The following is an 18743-nucleotide window of genomic DNA, read 5'->3' as shown; positions in this document are numbered from 1 at the left end:
TATCCAGCCCCTTCTCCAACCTAACTTCTATGGCTTCTACAAGTTCCTCCTCCAATGCTGCAACAATGTTTACGAACATCCTCCTTATTCCATGTGAAGCTGAATGTTGCACCAAGTTCAAGGCAGCTCAACAGCCCACCTCACCTATTAGTCACCGTTGCTTAGTCTAGTAATCCTGAAGCATTTATTTCTCTGTCCTCCTCTCACCCTTGGACCCTTGACTCCGGTGCTTCCAATTATATGTCTCATAACAAATCACTTCTTTCTCATTTGTCTTATTTGGATTCTCTTCCTTGTATTACCTTGACAGATGGATCTCAAATAAAAGTTCAGGGCATTGGTCAAACACACCCCCTTCCTAATCTTTACTTGAATGATGTGTTTTATGTTCTGGGTTGTCCTTTAAATTTAATATCCATAAGCAAGCTTACTTGCACTCTTAATTACTCTGTTCTTTTTGTTATCAAGTTTGTTCTAGTTCAACATCGGCGTATTGGATAGACGATTGGAGCAAGACATTAGTCTAGAGAATTATTCCAACTTCTACCATTGGTTGCTTGTGTCTCTGATGTCTATCCAGCTCTTGACCATTAGAGCTTGGTCATCCTAATCTTACCTCATTTTTCCAAAATTTCATCTTTTAATTGAGTCGTGTCAATTAGAAAAGCTACAGAAAAACCAATAGTAGTTGCATCAATGAAAGTGCTTCAACATTTGATTTGGTTCACTCCGATATTTGGAGTTCTATTTGTGTTAGTCAACTTTATGCTATTATTATTTTGTTACTTTGATTGATGATTTTTCTCGTTGTACTTGGTTATTCTTAATGAAAAAGCATTTTTATGTTTTTCCTGTATTTCAAGGTTTACGGACTGAAATTCAAAATTATTTTGGTTCTTCAATTAAAATACTGTGCACTGATAACACTCTCAAATATGTCTTTCTAGTTGCAATCCTTTTTAACTTCACAGGGCATTGTTCATCAAACATCTTGTGCTCATACACAACAGCAAAATGGTGTTGCCAAAAGAAAGAATGACATTTGGTCGAAACTGCACATACAATTATTCATCATAATGTTCCTTTTTGCTTCTAGGGTCCTGCAATTCTTACTTCATGTCCTCTTATCAACCGCATGCCCTTCTCTATTCTTCAAAGTCAAGTTCACTATTCTCCCGTGGATTCTCAACAGGAACTCTACCCTATTCCTCTTTGTGTCTTTGGTTGCACATGTTTTATTCATGATCTCACTCCAAGTAAAGATTAACTCTCTACCAAAGCTCTCGAATGTGTTTTTCTGGGCTACTCACGTCTCCACAAGGGCTATCGTTGTTATTGTCCTCAGCTTCAACAATATATTACTTCTGCTGATGTCACATTTTTTTGAGACATGCCCCTTCTTTTCCTCTTCTGTTGTTCCTAATCTTTGCTTTACAATGAACACTGCTAATATTCCTCCTACTGTTCCAGCTCCAATGAATGCTTCTACTTCACGTCCTCTCTTTTACCAACGAGAGTGTCAAATTCTGGCAGTGCTTACTACTCATGATCCTTCAACCTCATCTCCTGATCCAACTACCTCTCCACTTACATCACTTGCACCTAAACTTTCCATTGCATTACGCAAAGGTATTCGGTCTTTTTGCAATCCTAATCCACTCTATGATTGTACTTTTCATTATGACATTATGACCATTTATCTCCTTCATATTTCTCCTTTGTCTCTTCTTTGGATTTTGTGTCTATTCCTAAAGTCTACAAGTGAAGTTATGACTAATCCCTGCTGGCACTAGCTGATATTGGATGAAATGGCACCTGGGACCTTGTTCCTTTACCTCCTAACAAGACTACTATTGGTTGACCATGGGTTTATACAATAAAAATTGGGCTTGATGGTAATATTGACAGTTTCAAAGCTTGCTTGATGGCTAAAGGATATACACAGATTTTTAGTCTAGATTACAGGGACAATATTCCTTTGTGGCCAAAATCACTTTTGTTTGTCTCTTACTCACTTTCTTTTGTCCACTCTAATGATCAGTTGGCTAACATGTTCACTAAATTCCTCAGAGGCTCTTGTGTTGACTACATTTATAACAAGTTTAGCTCATTTGACTTATCTACTCCAACTTGAGGGCGAGTGTTAGAAAATAATCATCACAAAATAAGGGATATGATTAGATATCCCATTATAAGTAACTTTAAATTAGGTATTTACTTTTATTCTTTTGTATTTATGATCAATTTTGTTGTACCCTCTATGTGATTATAAACATCATTCATGTGTGATCACGACACACAACATTCTTCTCTCTATAGATATCAAACCCATATTGGAACAAAAGACAAATTAAAATAAATAAAAATTATAGGATACAGTGCAGGATAGTAGAATCTAACGATGTCTGCAGTTCATAGTATCTAATTAGTGCTGTCCTACAACAGTGTGGCAAATATTTTAAATGCCTCCTTTTCTGTATGGATGGGGATTTTCAATTCCATGCTTCCTTGAAGTATTGAAGAGAAATTTCAATTTAGTTTCCTCTCCAGTTAATGAAGGAATCAACAAAACGGAACAAGTGGAGTAATTTGCAGAGACCATTAGCATGTAGCAAGGTTCCTAACGGTTTGCTCAAGTGAGTGATGATTGCATTGTGTTCACAACTTCTTCATTTAAAACCTCACAGTCTAATCAACTCAGAAGGTAATGAGATGAAGGAAAGAAATCACTTCCTATGCAAAATATGTGCAACAGCTTCATCAGAAACATAATAGCAACCAAGCATAAAGTCCTGCACAGTCATTGTCTTTTGATCGTCCATACTGAGAGAAAAATAAGAAAGGCAAATCCATTATTCCTTACCTCACTTTCAGTATCTCTATCACCTATCTCTCCTATAGTTCGCACATAATGACCTGATGGATATCGAGATTGACGATCCCAAGAATCAACTGCCACAATAATTCTCTTGTCCAAAAGGTTATTGAGTTGACGGGTTTGGATTCGAATCTTGGGAATTCTGCGATCTTTGGAGACAAACAAGGCATGGGCAACACCACCACTACCAGCCGGCATAGGCATTGGCTCCAAAGATCCACAATACCTGAAAGGACAATTTAAATATACCAATCATGAAAAAACAGAACACAGTCATTTAGAAAATGAAATATCAAATATGCAGACCCACAGTAATCAATTAATATTTGATCAGTTAGCAAGGCTTAACATTTACAGAACAATGATAAGATGAAATTCCTATCAGAGAGAATTATGAGTTTATTGAACTGAAATTCAAATTCGAATACAGAAGGATAAGAGCGACGCTCCCAGCAATGGAGAGAATTCTCCAAGCCCAGCCTAAGCTTAAGGAAAAACGGAATACATGCCTTCCAACCCCACTCACTATCCCTTACATACTCTCTCTCTCTCTTCTAACTAACTCTTCACACCTCTTGCCCCACCGGCTCACCCTTTCCCACCTTTGCCCTTGCCTACAAAAATAGACCTTTCCCCATCTGCCCTTATTTGGTTGGGTCTTAGTAGCATTTGGCCCATCAAACAGATATAGTTAAAATCAAGTACATAGCAAATCTATCTTACAGGAAGAATCTACAAGCACCTTTATACAGAAAGACGTTTCAAATTTTCACATTCTTTCAATTTTAGTTAATTTTTCACCTTATATGCCTCATCTAAAGCTAGCTGACGTACGAAATAGGTTGGTCACCATGCCACATAATCATAACTCACATCACATAATCCATATTCAGCTATGAAAATACTTTGCAAATAAAGGTTCCCTTCACTGTACATACTAAGGTTGATCATTTCTACACATAATGGAATTGTTAGTTCAAGATTGCGTCAATAAGTGTCTTGGCTGTTCAGATGTGATAAAAATAAATCCTACCATCCAATTAAAGTATTTAAATGCTTGGGTCCTCCAAAAGAATAAAAGATCACTTTCCTTTGACCCTATTTCTGGGTTTATATTTGTGGAATTATTTTATGCACCAGTACTTCCAGATGCATACCATGGAAAAGAATTTTATCAAATGTGAAAAACAAAAATACGAAATGTTCACAAAAGTAAAGGTTGACATGTTGTAAAATGTTGGCCTCCATCTGCATTTTAACATTTCTCAAGCCTTATCTAGAACGATGTAGAATGCAATGGAATTTAGCTTCATGTGCTAGTAAAATGAATGCATGTTATTCACAGATAGTGCATTCAGTATTAAAAAAATACATGAATTTTGAAGGCCAAAAATCAAAACTCACACTCATCCTTTGACCAGTATCAATACGTTTCACTTTTATTGGAAATTTACTTGTTTAGCATATGTACATTTAAGTTCAGATCTAACTCCACATTTCTCCAACACAAACAGTGACACAAGACAATGACAATAGCAGATCACTTAATTACTGGAGATAAAAGAGGTGTGTGTTTTTTCTACTGGAAAAACTAATAATTTCATTTTCTAATCAGCTCAATGCAAAATTGTTAAGTAAAACAGAAATGCTTTGTTAAGGAAAGAGGAAAATGAGACATTGGTTGAATTTCATCCACCTAAACTACACAGCAAAGCAGAATTACATAAACTAAAAGATAATAAACAAATGCAAAAATTATAGTTTCCCTAATTAACAAAATTTACATGCTTTCGTCAGCCCATGCACCATACGATGAACTTAGAGACTATTTACATATTTCCAACAGACTCCAAGTAATTAAAAATATACTTACGAATTCCAGTTTCTCTTTATAATACCAACAATACAACCAGAAGGGCGACTGGACACAGCATTTACTTCTCCAGAAGAACCCTGCTGAGGCATAGTTCTGGGTGCATCATCAGCACTATTTGGAGCTAGATGAACATCTTCATCCTCATCCTCATCTTCTGTAAGCAAATAATATTAGTCTGATGGGAAATTTAAATAGAAAAACAACTTCACAGGCATGCGCATACAGAGACTGAGTTATTGCAGCACCAAGAGACAAGAAGCAGCATGCATGGGCTACATGAAGTATGGAACAGAAGAAAACAAAGTAGCTAGTTTCCAAGCTTATCCAGCCTCAATAATTTAAATATGCAAAGGTAAAGAAAAGATCTTTGTATTAAAGCCATTGCACTTTTCTTGCTTAGACATCTCATCCTCTCTTTCCCTTGTATTTCTTCTTTCCCATAACAACTTTCTTCTTTTGTGCAAAAATAATAAAAGTTCTACAACTACATGAGCAACATTATTATCGACCTGGGTTATAAAACATGAACCAAATTGCAAACTAGAAGGATTGTTTCCAAATTGAGTCGAAATATATCATAAATCATAGGACTTATGATCAATCATTAAAAATAGCATAAAAATATTTTTAATATAATAAACCATTTCCAACTGTTAGAATCTATTAGAATCTTATAAATATAATAATTGTATATTTTGTAATTATGTACTCTTCCCAATAAATTTAAATAACTCCGTTGTGCCCTAAAACACGGATTCAATATTTTCTCTCAACATGGTATCTAGAGCCTAAGGAGAGACAACCCTAATCCATTTTTTTCCCCGGTGGACTGTTCACCGGTGCCAATTTTTTTTTGGAAACTGTTTTTCATCTCTGATTTTCGACATTTCACCCTCTTGTTCCGACACCGCCGCCATCTGACCTCCAATCACTACAGCAACCCCGCCGTTGTGGTCGCCTTTGTCAGATTGGCCAAACCCTGCTAACCGCACCTTCATTGGAATCCTCACGCACCACCACGCACCGCCCTCTTCTCTATCGCGTTTTCTCAAGCGCCACCCTCTCTCTCCACGCGTGATGACGCGTCCTGCATCCTTTCCTGACGCCGTCGGCTGGGATTTGCTCACCCCTCTCTCCTCTACCTGTATCCAGTCTTGGTTAGTTGTTTGGACATTTATTTCCCTTGTTTTGCCCCTTTTCGCTGCTGTTTGGGCATTTTCTCCCTCTTCTCGCTGACCAATGTCTGCCTCCAGCACTCCAAAAGCTGACACTCAGATTTTTACCATGTCACTGCACCTCTCTCTTTTGAGCAGTTGGATGGTAAGCACTACTTCTCCTGGGCTTTTTACATTGAACTTTGGCTTGTTGGACAAGGTTATGAGACAAATCTCACCCAAACAGCAGACAATGTCCTGGAGGCCGACCGTCCTTCGTGGAAAAAGGTTGACGCTCAGTTGTGCAGTATCATCCGAGCCACCATTCACCCATCTCTTCATGATGCCTTTCACACTCACAAAACCTGCAAAGCTGTTTGGACATAGGCCCAACAACTCTTTACAAACAATTCTCGGCGACTCTACCAAGTTTGTGAAGACCTCATAACTATCCTTAGTACCCATCAGATTAAGGATTCTATGTTGACTTATCTTGGCTCGGTATCTAGCCTTCTCTATGAGTTCAATGAATTTCTTCCTCCCGCTGCCACTTCAGATGTAAAACTTGACAATCACAAAAAGTTTTTCATGTCCTTAGCTCTATACGGTCTGCCCCCAAAATATTCTCATGTTCGTGATCAGATCCTGGAGAGCCTCACAAAAGCTACTATGGACAGTACCTGGGTGACCCTCCTTCGTGTCCCCCCCAAAACCTCCTCTGAGCCTTTACTTCCTGTTCCTATTGATTCTTTTTCTTTGGTTTCTCGCAACACCAACCGACCTCCACAGTGAAAGGACGGCAAAGGACGTCCCTGTTGTGATCATTGCCACCAACTAGGACACACAATTGATAAGTGCTAGACTCTACATGGTCGACCTCCTCACACTGCCTAGGTGGCCCAAAGTTCTGTCTCCTTCGTCCACTTCTATGCTGTCATTGGCTTTGGATCCAAATCCATCACCTTCCTATGACAATTTCCTAAAATGATATGAAGATCGTCAGGCCTCTAGTTCCACTGTTGTTGTTGCACACACTACTAATTCATTCGTTAGTCTCTCTCACTCTTCAGGCCCTTAGGTCCTTGACTCTGAGGCCACTGATCACATCACTAATAATAAATCCCTTTTTTCTTCCCTTTCTACTTCTAGTTATCTACCTTTCGTTACCATCGCAAATCGCTTTCAAACTCAGTCCCAAGGTGTTGGTGTTGTTCATCCTCTTCCTTCTCTTTTTATTCACAATATCCTTTATATCCTCGAAGCTCCCTTTAATTTATTTTCCATTAGTCAACTTTCCTGATCTCTTGATTGTCATCTCTTTCACCAAAAATTATGTTTCCTTGCAGGACAGAAGTACGGGAAGGACGATTGGCTCCAAATGTGAGTCCCATGGCCTCTATTAGCTTATCAAGCCCTCTCTTGTTGGTTCGGCAGCAACATCTCCACTTTTGATTCATGCTCGATTAGGACATCCAGGTCTTGATAAGTTGAAACCACTATACCCTAGTCTTTCTAAGTTAGAGTCTTTATCTTGTGAGTCATGTCAATTAGGCAAACATGTTCGTAATTCTTTTTCTAGTCACACTATGAGTCGAGCTTCATCTCCTTTTACTTTAGTTCATTCAGATGTTTGGGGTCCAAGTCGTATTTCCTCCACATTAGGGTCCAAATATTTTGTTACTTTTATAGACAATTTTTTCGTTGTAATTGGTTATATTTAATGAAAGAACGTTCAGAAATTTTTTCAATTTTTCAATCTTTTTTTTATGAAATAAAAAACCATTTTGGTATCCCTATTCGCACTTTACAAAATGATAATACACGTGAGTATCTGTCTACTCAGTTTCAGACCTTTATGGCGTCTCATGGTGTGTTACATCAAACATCTTGTCCTTATACCTCCCAACACAATGGAGTTGTAGAACACAAAAATAGGCATCAACTTGAGACTATCCGGAATCTTCTTCTCCACTCTAATGTTCCTCATCAATTTTGGGGTCATGCAGTACTTACTGTGTGTTATCTAATTAACCGCATGCCTTCCTCTTTTTTACAAGGTAAAATTTCTCATCAAGTTCTATACCCCCACCACTCTCTTCATCCTTTACCACCTCGGGTCTTTGGTTCTACATGTTTTGCTCATGCTCCTAGTCCTAGCATTGACAAGCTCTCTCCTGGGTCTCATAAGTGTGTTTTTCTCAGGTACCCACGATCTCAAAATAGATACAAGTGTTATTCCCCTACGCTTCGCAGGTATTTCATCTCTGCTAATGTTACTTTCTTTTAGTCCATTCCATTCTTTGATCTTAGGACATCTACATTCGAGTCTTCCCCGTCCACAACTGCCCCTATTTCAATCCTTTTCTGTCCTCCAAAGGAGTCTCCACCCCCTCCACACCCATCGCCTCCACCTTTGTAGGTATATCAGCGTCGTACTCGTCCTATATTGCAGCCACCGAGCAATAACAACATGGACTAACCTTTGGAGCCACCTCTTTCGCCTCATCTTCCGGTCTCACCCTCTAAACCTGACATTCCCATTGCCCTTCGAAAAGGTATACGTTCTATTCATAATCCTTCTCCTCATTATATTTCTTTAAGTTATCATCGTCTTTTTCCTTCCTATTATTCTTGCCTTTCTTCCTTATCTTCTGTTTCTATTCCTAAGAGTGCAGGTGATGCATTTGCCTATCCAGGATGGCATCAAGCTATGCTAGACGAGATGTGTACATTACAAAACAGTGAAACTTGGGACCTTGTTTCTCTACCACCAAGGAAGTCAATGGTTGGCTTTTGGTGGGTGTATACGGTCAAGGTTGGTCCACATGACAAGGTTGACCGACTTAAGGCCCGTCTCATTGCCAAAGGCTTTTCAAATCTTTGGGTTGGATTATGGCGACACTTTCTCTCCCGTGGCCAAATTGCCCTGTGCAACTATTCTTGTCCATTGCTGCCATACGTCATTGGCTTCTCTATCAGTTGAATATCAAGAATGCTTTCTTACATGGTGATCTGCTTGAGAAAGTCTACATGAAGCAACCTCCTTGCTTTGTTGCTCACCAGGAGTCCTTTGGTCTTGTATGTCGACTGCCAAAATCTTTATATAGCCTCAAGCAGTCACTCAGAGCATGGTTCAGCAGATTCAATACTGTGATTCAACAATTTAGCATAACTCGGAGTAAGGCTGACCATTCTATCTTCTATTGTCACTCACCTACCAGTTGCATCTACCTGGTTGTTTATGTTGATGACATTGCCATCACGACTAGTGATCATCGTGGCATCGCACAGGTAAAGCAGCATCTCTTCAAACATTTTCAGACAAAGGATCATGGCAAACAAATAATTTTTTGGAATAGAAGTAGCACAGTCTAAAAATAGAATCATCATTTTCCAAAGAAAGTATGCATTAGATATTCTGGAAGAAACATGAATGTTAACTTCCAAGCCAGTCAACACTCCCATGAATCCCAATGTCAAACTCCTTCCATATTAGGGAGAGCCTCTTCTAGATCCTGAAAGGTTTAGATGATTAGTAGGGAAGCTGAACTACCTCACTGTTACCCATCCAAATATCTCATTCGTAGTGAGTGTAGTAAGTCAATTCCTCAACTCTCCATGTAAGGAACATTGGGATGTAGTGACTCACATTGTTCGATATATCAAAAAAGCTCCAGGAAAGGGTCTTTTGTATGAAGACAAATGACACACTCGAGTTATGGGATATTCTGATGCAGATTGGGCAAGAACTTTCATAAATAGAAGGTCCACCTCTGGATTCTGTATATTTGTCAGAGATAACCTTGTCTCTTGGAAAAGTAAGAAGTAAAATGTTGTAGCCCGATCCAGTGCAAAAGCGGAGTATCAAGCTATAGATATAGCGAGTCAAGAGCTTAAATGGCTCAAACAGTTACTTCATGAACTAAAGTTCGAAGAGGTCACACGTCACTTATATGTGATAATCAAGCCGCCATGTACATTGCCTCAAATCCAGTATTCCATGAGAGGACAAAGCACATTGAAATTGATTGTCACTTTGTCAAAGAGAAAGTCATGTCCCGGTAAATATCTACTAGTTTTGTCAATTCGCATAATCAACTAGCAAACATATTTACTAAGTCTCTAAGGGGTCCTTGGATTAACTACATATGTAGCAAGCTTGGTGCATGACTTGGAAGTGTTAGAATCTATTAGAATCTTGTAAATATAGTAACTATATATTTTGTAATTATGCACTCTTCCTTATAAATTTAAATAACTCCGTTGTGCCCCAAAACAAACGGATTCAATATTTTTTCTCTCAACACAAACATCTAGCTCAAACAGGATTGCCTCCAGTAGAAGGATACCTGTAGTCTAGACCAAAAAATATATTAGCATTTTTAAACCAAATTACGACATATTTACGATGCTTGACAAGGGGAAAACTGAAATAGTGGCCACGGTGGTTAAGCTAGGCTGAATTTTGGTTTAACACCAATTACAACAGTTCTACTAAACTCACTCCGTTTAAAGCTCTCTACGGACGTGATCCTCCTCATCTTCTTAAAGGAACTGTTATACCATTTGTTGTTGAAGAAATCAATTGACACTAAAGCGCGATTCCATCCTACATGACTTGAAAAGAAACCTTCTAAAATCCCAAGATCAAATGTAGACTTATGCCAATAAACATAGGAGGGAAGTATAGTACATTGTTGGGGACTGGGTTTATCTCAAGCTGCAGCCTTACAAATTAAAGTCTCTAGCTAAAAAGGTGAATGAGAAATTAAGTCCTAGATTTTAAGGACCCTATCAAAGTGTCATTGAGTGGACGTCAGCCTACATGGAAGAGAGCAAGAGTTGCTCTAGTGTAGACCATGGATACTAGTGGATGAAAGAAATTCCGCTGCTGAGGGAGCCGATATGAAATATAGATGGGTTTTTACACTTGAGGAGAGTGTTGGAATCAAGTGTGATTTGAGTCCTACATGGAATGGGATATGAGCAAGTTAGAAATTTATAAAAAGATGGACCTATGTACCCATTACCTCAAGATTTTAGGGTTGCATTGTAGTGTCCTACTCATTGTAAGGCTCCCTACTTAAATACTCCCCCAACCTAACAGTGGTATCAAAGCTAGGTCAATCCAGTTGACCGGCTCAGACGAGTGGATGAGCTGTGGCTAGGTTAGGGCTAGAGCATCCTTCCTCCTATGAGCTAGCTTTTAGGAATGAGTTAGGCCCAAGTTTCTTAACATGGTATCAGAGCCTATTCAGTTTGAACATTGGGCTACCCACAGATGTCTAGTCATGTTGGGTCTACTCATGCAGATATCCAGTTGTCCTAGGCGTGAGGACAGTGTGTTAAGATGTCCCACATTGGTTAAGAGTGGAACTAGAATACTCCTCATAAGGACTAGGGCAGCCCTCCTCTTATGAGTTAGCTTTTGGGAGTGAGTTAGGCCCAAGTTTCTTAACATATCATAAACTAAACTAACTTTCTTCATAAGTTAAAACCAAATTATACACCTATGCTTTTCTATGAGCTCATTTAACTTTTCCAAAACATTAGGAGCATAAGTTAATTTTAACTTATAATAGAAGTTTTATTCATTTAATTTCCCTATTTTAAGTGCTGTTAAATGGCAGCCATGTCAGTGCCATGGCGACCACAATTGCACCATCTTCCATTTGCCATCCAATTTTTTATTTTATGTTGCTGTCCACAATTTCAGGTTTTGCAGCTGCCATAGCCATCGATATTGCCACAGTGGGCTACGAAGTGTCACACAAACCAAGCTGGATATGTGTGCAGTAGAGAGAGAAAATCCATGTTAGAGAGTTATGAGCTGAAGAAATAATCTGAACTGCTGGATTATCGGCACATCAAAATCATGACTGTTTAGTGTGATGTGACAGCAGGCATGTGCCACCATCCTTCACCGGTCATTGTCAAAAGTATGGAGTATTGTGAGAAATATTATTACTAACTTAAAATATTTGTAAGAGAAAGACAAAGTTAGAGGAGAGAGAAAGAGTTAGGGGTTAAGTGTGCGCTGTGGGTGCTTTCCAAAATGGCATTGATGAGTTGGTCGGGTTTGGATACCAACATTTTTAAATTTCAAAACCTGCACCTAACTGTTTCAAACCATCTTTAACTGAGTTTTCCATCCAACTACTCTGACGTCAACCAACCTCTCAATCTCTTTCTTTTTTTTTGTGTTGTTCCTCCCCTTCTCCATTTCTTTTTTTTTTTTTTTAATTCTAATCTCTATTTTATCTTGATCCTTTATTGTTTTTTACTTCATCATCTCCTTCTCATTTTTGGAACACTGGCATGTCAAATTCATAATTAGTTGTATTTAGGTTCTTTTTGGTGTTTTTATTTATATTATATATTTTTTCAATCCATCTGCCACACTTCTGCCACTTGCCCCCTACACACCATCCACAGTTGATAACACTTTTCTACTCCAACAAGTGCTAGTTCAAATGTTTATCCAAACAAGCTCATGTCTTTTCCAAATAGTTCAAAGGTCAGCTACATGTCATAAATCATGTCTATAGACAAACTATTGACCTCTAAATTCTTCTTAATGGTTCCACCTTTAGTTTTTCTCAATCTCCTTTTGAGTCTAGCGATTGAGTTACCTTCCTTCTGATCTACTCTCCTTGTTAGGGCTTCTACAACTCTATTCCCCATATGCCTATGACTTATTCCCACTTTCCCTTCTCCCTTCCCTTGTTCCTCTCCAACATTGCCAATTGTTTCACCAACAACTGTCATACCCATTGCATCCCCAACCCTCTTGCCATGGGCTTTCCCACTTGGTTTCACTTTTTGTGCAAACTGGTTTGTAGTTTAGGCAACACCCTCTAATTGCCTCTCTTCCTACATCAAAGTGTCAATTTTGGTTCCAGCATGCAGGACACAATCTGACCATATTTGCATCATAAGCATTGCATCTAAACTATGGTACTCAAAATTGCGTGCCGGAACGTAAAATCGCACGATTTTACGATCTCCAACCCCCTCTCCGTGCTAGCTCAGTGCCAACTGCCAAGATCATGATTTAGCAAGATCGGTGGGATCGCCATGCCAGAACGTAAAACTAGTAAGCTCGAATGATCCCCCCGTTTTCAAACTCAAATTTAAACCCAATGACTGGCGACCCAGTTTGCTTGAAACCCTAAAATTGATTTCATTCTGTGATCCTTAAACCTTTCCTCTGATCTGCAATCCCTAGCTTTCACTCAACTGACTGCTCCAGCAACCTTGCCTATGTTGGAGACTCTGCTCTGCGTCGACAACTTTGTATAGCGAAGCGTTTTGCTGTGGTGACCATCACAGCTGTATTTGCAGCCATCATAGCCTAATTCACAATGCAACAGTGCCGCTGGAGTAAAAGGGGTTGACTTTTCCCTTTCTGTCCCCAGAATGAAGTAGATTTTAGGGTTTTTTGAGGGTAAAAAGACTTCTTATCTTTAAAAAATAATTTGACTTTCCCTTTTTGCCCTTAAAATAGTTCTGTTAAGTTTATTTGAAGGGTAAAATAGTCTTTCCATCAAAAATACATTACCCAATCCTCTTTTCCTTCTCTTCTCTGTCTCTGTTTTTAATGGGCATGTCCCTGTCTCTGTTTTGAGTTAAGGGTGGTTTCCTTCCCTCATTTGTCTTTGTTTAGCTTCCTTCATTTTTATATTTATACTATTTTACATGCATTCATACAATTTTGTAGGATCTTGCGATCCGTATTACGATCCTACGAGTTACAATCTTTCATCCCCTCTCCGATCCTAACTAGAATCTCAATTTTGACTATCATGATCTAAACTAACAATACATATGATTCTGAACAATTCTTACATGATTTAGGTATACAACTCTGGTTCAAAATTGATTCTGCACAATATATATCAATGAAATAATAGGTCTCTGAATCACATGAATTGCATCAAGATTCATATGATTCTGAGAACAATGCTGTAAGATCCTAGCAGCTGGCAGTAATGATGAAGCTCACTCAAATACTAGAATTAAAATAAAACATTATCCCCCACAACAATTAACACATTAATCAGGAATGATTCAATGACATAATGCCAATGTTAAAAGAACTTTAGAATTCTCAAGAGTTTGGATGTCTTAAGTTATAGTGAAGCAGAAGATTGTTTTCCCTTCAAAATCACCCAATGGCCACGTATGTACATAATTTCATTCATCCTCAAACTTTTTACTTTCACTGGAATTTAATAATAAAGATTTAGAACTATTTTACCATTAAATGTCTCTTCTTCTCAATTTTAAATTTTTAAACATGATAGAGATTTTAATAAAAATAGGCCTATTTTTCTGCAGACATGTGACTTTAAAATAACATTTCCAGAATCTAATAAAGAATTAAATTTCCAGATTTATGAATGAAAATTAAAAGCCCTGGAGTTGATGGCCTAAGTTATGTTTTAAAGGCTATTCCTTTCCAAGTGAAATTAGGTAATAAGATAACTTAGTGAAGAATAATTCTACAAGTTGCCGATCTACCATATGGCAAAGTACAAATAGTTTAACAATTAACATACCTTCACCGGCTATAGATAGAGACGAGGCTTCTTGCCACTGGTCCTGAGGCAGAAGTTCAACTGCCACAATATCACCATCAAAAGCTCGGTTCATGTTTGAGCGCCCATAAATAATTATTTCATCACCAATGCTCTCACTCCCAACATATGCTTCAAATGGATTGTAACGGTTTACACGAAGTTTCCCTTGATGATATATTCCACGATGCAAACCAGACGTAATTTCTGACATCGGCTTGTGCTGAAAGTTAACAAAATGTAAATGCTCCATATCTCAATTTAACCAAACCTCCAGATACAAATTACTACATACAAATGACATTGACTGAATACCTCTGAATAGATGACTTTCCTCTTGGATGGTCTAAGATCTTCAACCACTTCCATGTCCACATCCTCAGATGCAGGCCGCACAAGCAGGTCAAGTAAATCAGATCGGTCCAAAGACTTCACATATGACTCAACTGAAACAAACAACAAATTGAGTAGTAAGTTTTTAGGATGATACCAATGAAAAAAACTGGTAGTTTGGTATTCCTCATAGACAAGCCTGAAGAAAAATGGATGACTGGCTATTTAACATATAGTTCAATTAACAGGAAAAATAACTCAACTACCTGTTTCTGCAACAATGCCCTCCTCACAAGCCTTCCTCTTGTTCTCTTTATCATTAGTTATAAGCAAAACCTTCACTGCACTACCAAGATGATTCTGATACCACTGAGTAGCCACTCGAATAGCTGCATTACCACTCTGAGGTTAAAACTTCAAAACAATTTTATCTCTATTGGCAATTCATGTACAAAACCATCCTAGTGAACCAGAAAACATACAAAAAATTAAAGAATAAATTCCAAGCTCATTTGAAAAGCCAACCTCTATCATTCCTATCATTTTTAGTTTCCCCGCTCATTTCCTTAACATATGTATCCCTGCCAATAGAGACACAAAACATCAAATCAAATATATATAGTGAACATTCCATCATCCACAAGCAGAAAAAATTGGCAGCATACCATGAAGTAAATTCGCATGAGTAAAATATACAACTCCACTAATTACTAAAGAAAAATTATCAACTCAATAAAAGGAAAAAAGCAATAAGGTGATGTCTTTGTGAATAATAGTATTTGGTCCAATTTATTGTAAATGATTTTTTGCAGGTCAGGAGACCATACAAAGCAATTTTCCTGATATTTTAGTTATGTGATTTTCAGGTTTTTAGATTGGAAAGCATTTATTTTTATACACTATATTTATCAGCTAAAATAGTATATATGTAAAAAGCGAAGGAGGCTTCTTGAGTTCTCAGTGGGAATGTGAAGATTGTTCATAGGACTTTCTGATGTCATTTTAGAGATTTAGGGAAGAGTAAAGAAGGCAATGCTCTATTCCAAATTCCAATGCACAAGTATGCTGTTATGTCGAATCCATAGTTGCAAAAAGATGCCTTACTCTTCAGGGATATATATTCTTCACTGCATCTTCTATGGGAAAATTTGGTTTCTTGCTTTGAAATTTGTGTCAGCTTAACCTAGAAGGGACTCAATGGTTGATACACACAGGCAGCCCTTGGTTTGCCTTCCTTGCTTTTCCTTGTTTTTGTGTATTCCTCTTACTTCTTTAGATAGGAAATCTTATCCTATTTCATCACCTTTCTAACCTAATAATATTTCTTTCTTGATAATAATGACCTATCAACTATTTTTCAAAATGTGCAGGGTCTGTGGCTTCTCCTGGTTTCATTAAGATTAGGTGATGTTAATTATATCAATTCTGGGGGACATTTAAGTAGGCAAATTTTCTTGTTTAGATGTTTTATATCATCTTTCTGACCACTCTAAGGTGTACTACCTGTCCATTCATTACCTTTCCTTAAATTGGAGCTCCATTTTTTTTTTTCAAGATATTTGACTTTAAATAAAGCAGTAAACCACAATCCCTTTCGTTGTACCTCACTGTATTTATCTCTCGGCCAATCCTAAAAAGTAAATCTAGAACTTGGATTCTTCTGTTTGGGTCGACAAATTCTTTCAGTTTTTAACCAACAGTCATAGCTTTCAAAGATTCCTGCCTGGCAATCACACACATTTATAGACACACACGCAGAGAACCTTGCTGCATTCTTTTAGTATTTTCCTTTCTTTCCTTTGAAATACAGATTTTCTTGCTTACCTTGTGTATTTTCACAGCAATATAATCTCACCGTGACCAAAAACTAGCAGCAAGTCATATAAAAAAGCAAAGATAAACATACCTGTGATATTCATTGGAAAAAACAAAGAATTTCCTCATGGAATTGTTACAGATAGCTCTTATTCGGTTGTATACAGCCATGTTCTTATTCTTAACCTCTTCCAGCACGATGGACAACACCACGACATCTTCAATGGCCGGATTCTCCAGCAAATCAATCTGTCACCTCGGCACACATTACAATTCACAAAAACACTTCATTGTTGCGCATAAAAAAATAGGGAAGGCGGAAAAGGAAGCAGACCTGGTTGAGAACGACATTGGTGTCGACAACGAGAATGGTGGAAGCAGAAGCACCGAGGCGAGCACCAGAAGAATCGCAAACGGTGCAAAACGGTGCGCCACAGTATATATCATCTCGCAAGTAGTGTTCCCGCACTTGCTGCTCTCGGAAACAGAAAATAAATTATTATTTACAATTTAAAAAAGAAATAAAAAAAAGACAGAAAGAGGTTGAGTTAGGGTTAGAGAGGGAGCAGAGTGGACCTTCATGACTTTGCCAGCTTTGGTTTTTTTGACGAAGGACTTGTTGTGGAGCATCTTGGTGGGTTGGCTGAGTGGCGGCTAAGAGGAATGGGATTGCTCTCTCTACTTGTAGAGTGTGTTTCGAAGCTCTATCTACTTTGGTTTGAGTTTGAGGTGATTTTGCACAAACCTACCTACGAAATGGAGAAGGAAGAGGCTGGCGTGGGAAGCTCTCTCTCTCTCTCTCTCGATATGCTTCGCTCAAGAAGCGTCTTCTGCACCCAATAGGCCACACTTAAGAACTTAGCCAGAAATCCACGCCTACAGCAAGCTGCTACACAAGGTTCCTTCCTTGAACCAATGCACTTATGCAAGCAAGAATCAAGTGCCCCTGCTTTCTGTATCAAAACAATGTTCCAATTTTCAAAATACCCTTACTTTTCTCGTTTTACGTTGGGTTAGGCATATTTGCGGTTTTGTTTCTTTTAGAATTTGATTTGGGCTTAACATGTGGAAAAAAATGAGCAAAGCCCGGTACAGATGGAGCAGAGCAGGCATGGTTAGTAAATGGATACTCACGAGGGATGTGCATGAATTGAATTTCTAAAAAATTAATTTAAATTTATTTAAAATTTAATTATATGAATTAAATATTGAATTAATATATTTTAATTTTTTAAAATTAGTTTAAATTTGATTTTAAAATTTAAATTTAGTTTAAAATCAATTTTAAATTTAATAAAAATATACTATAATCTATAAATATTTTTATATTATTATTAAATTATTATATTAAAAATATTTGAATTTTATAATAACTAAGATAAAATTATATTTACATATATTTTAATCTATTAATAATATAAATTTTTATTTTTATATTATATTAAACTAATAAATATTTACAATGATAATATTAATTTTTATATTTTTAATAAAAATTCTAATTTATCAATTCTTTATTATGTGATATTTCAACATAAATTAAAAAAAAATAATACAATAAATATATAATATAATAATTATTTTTAATTTTTCAAACTTCTAACTAACGTCTGATTTTATTTTTTTTTCGTTAGTAATACTTTTTTTCACACTGCTACGACGAAAGCAAACCAATTCTGGATTGCGATTTCGTCTTCTGTAGATGCACTGAAATATGATTCAGGATTATGGTTGTTCAATCGAGTGGATCATGAAGAAGCTAAGACCAATAAGCCTATGCTACACTCCTTATAAATAAAGTGGTAAAATCCTTGTAAACAAGTTCCTCACTTTATATCCTTTTGACAAAGAAGATAAGAAGGATATATATTTTATCCAGTTTTAATAAATAAAATCTAGATTTATCAAACGAGATCCAGTATAAATTTAGATTAAAAAATAAAATAAATTTAAATATTTAGCTTTATTAAATTTAGATTTTAAAACTAATTTAACTTTGAATATAGATTGAACTTTTAAATCTAGATTTTTTGAACAACCTTAGTACCTAAAAGTATCTACAGGTTTTTATAATTTCATATTAAAAATATTCGATTAAAAACTATTGT

General features: G+C 37.1%; 1 protein-coding gene across 2 annotated transcripts in view; it reads right to left on the bottom strand.

Annotated features, from left to right (window-relative positions):
• The window catches only part of LOC113859160 (exosome complex exonuclease RRP44 homolog A), a 40642-nt gene extending 23027 nt beyond the window's left edge, over window positions 1-17615 (bottom strand). Inside the window, exons 1-10 of one of the 2 annotated variants that reach the window (XM_027491978.1) lie at window positions 17453-17615; window positions 17212-17349; window positions 16970-17107; window positions 16727-16884; window positions 15346-15401; window positions 15087-15209; window positions 14803-14933; window positions 14470-14710; window positions 4752-4905; window positions 2864-3104 (exon numbers count right to left, since the gene is read on the bottom strand). In XM_027491978.1, coding sequence (XP_027347779.1) covers window positions 2864-3104; window positions 4752-4905; window positions 14470-14710; window positions 14803-14933; window positions 15087-15209; window positions 15346-15401; window positions 16727-16884; window positions 16970-17107; window positions 17212-17265 — 1296 coding nt within the window. In that variant the 5' untranslated portion in view covers window positions 17266-17349; window positions 17453-17615. Of the gene's footprint in view, window positions 1-2863; window positions 3105-4751; window positions 4909-14469; window positions 14711-14802; window positions 14934-15086; window positions 15210-15345; window positions 15402-16726; window positions 16885-16969; window positions 17108-17211; window positions 17350-17452 lie in introns of both variants that reach the window. The other variant, XM_027491977.1, reaches the window with a different exon arrangement.
• Between the last annotated feature and the right edge of the window lie 1128 nt (window positions 17616-18743).

The sequence above is a fragment of the Abrus precatorius genome, unplaced genomic scaffold, assembly GCF_003935025.1.
Source record: "Abrus precatorius isolate BTA unplaced genomic scaffold, Abrus_2018 Scaffold2, whole genome shotgun sequence".
Classification (NCBI taxonomy): Eukaryota; Viridiplantae; Streptophyta; class Magnoliopsida; order Fabales; family Fabaceae; genus Abrus; species Abrus precatorius.
Note: the sequence above shows the minus strand (reverse complement) of the source record. Positions and strands in the feature narration are given on the sequence as shown.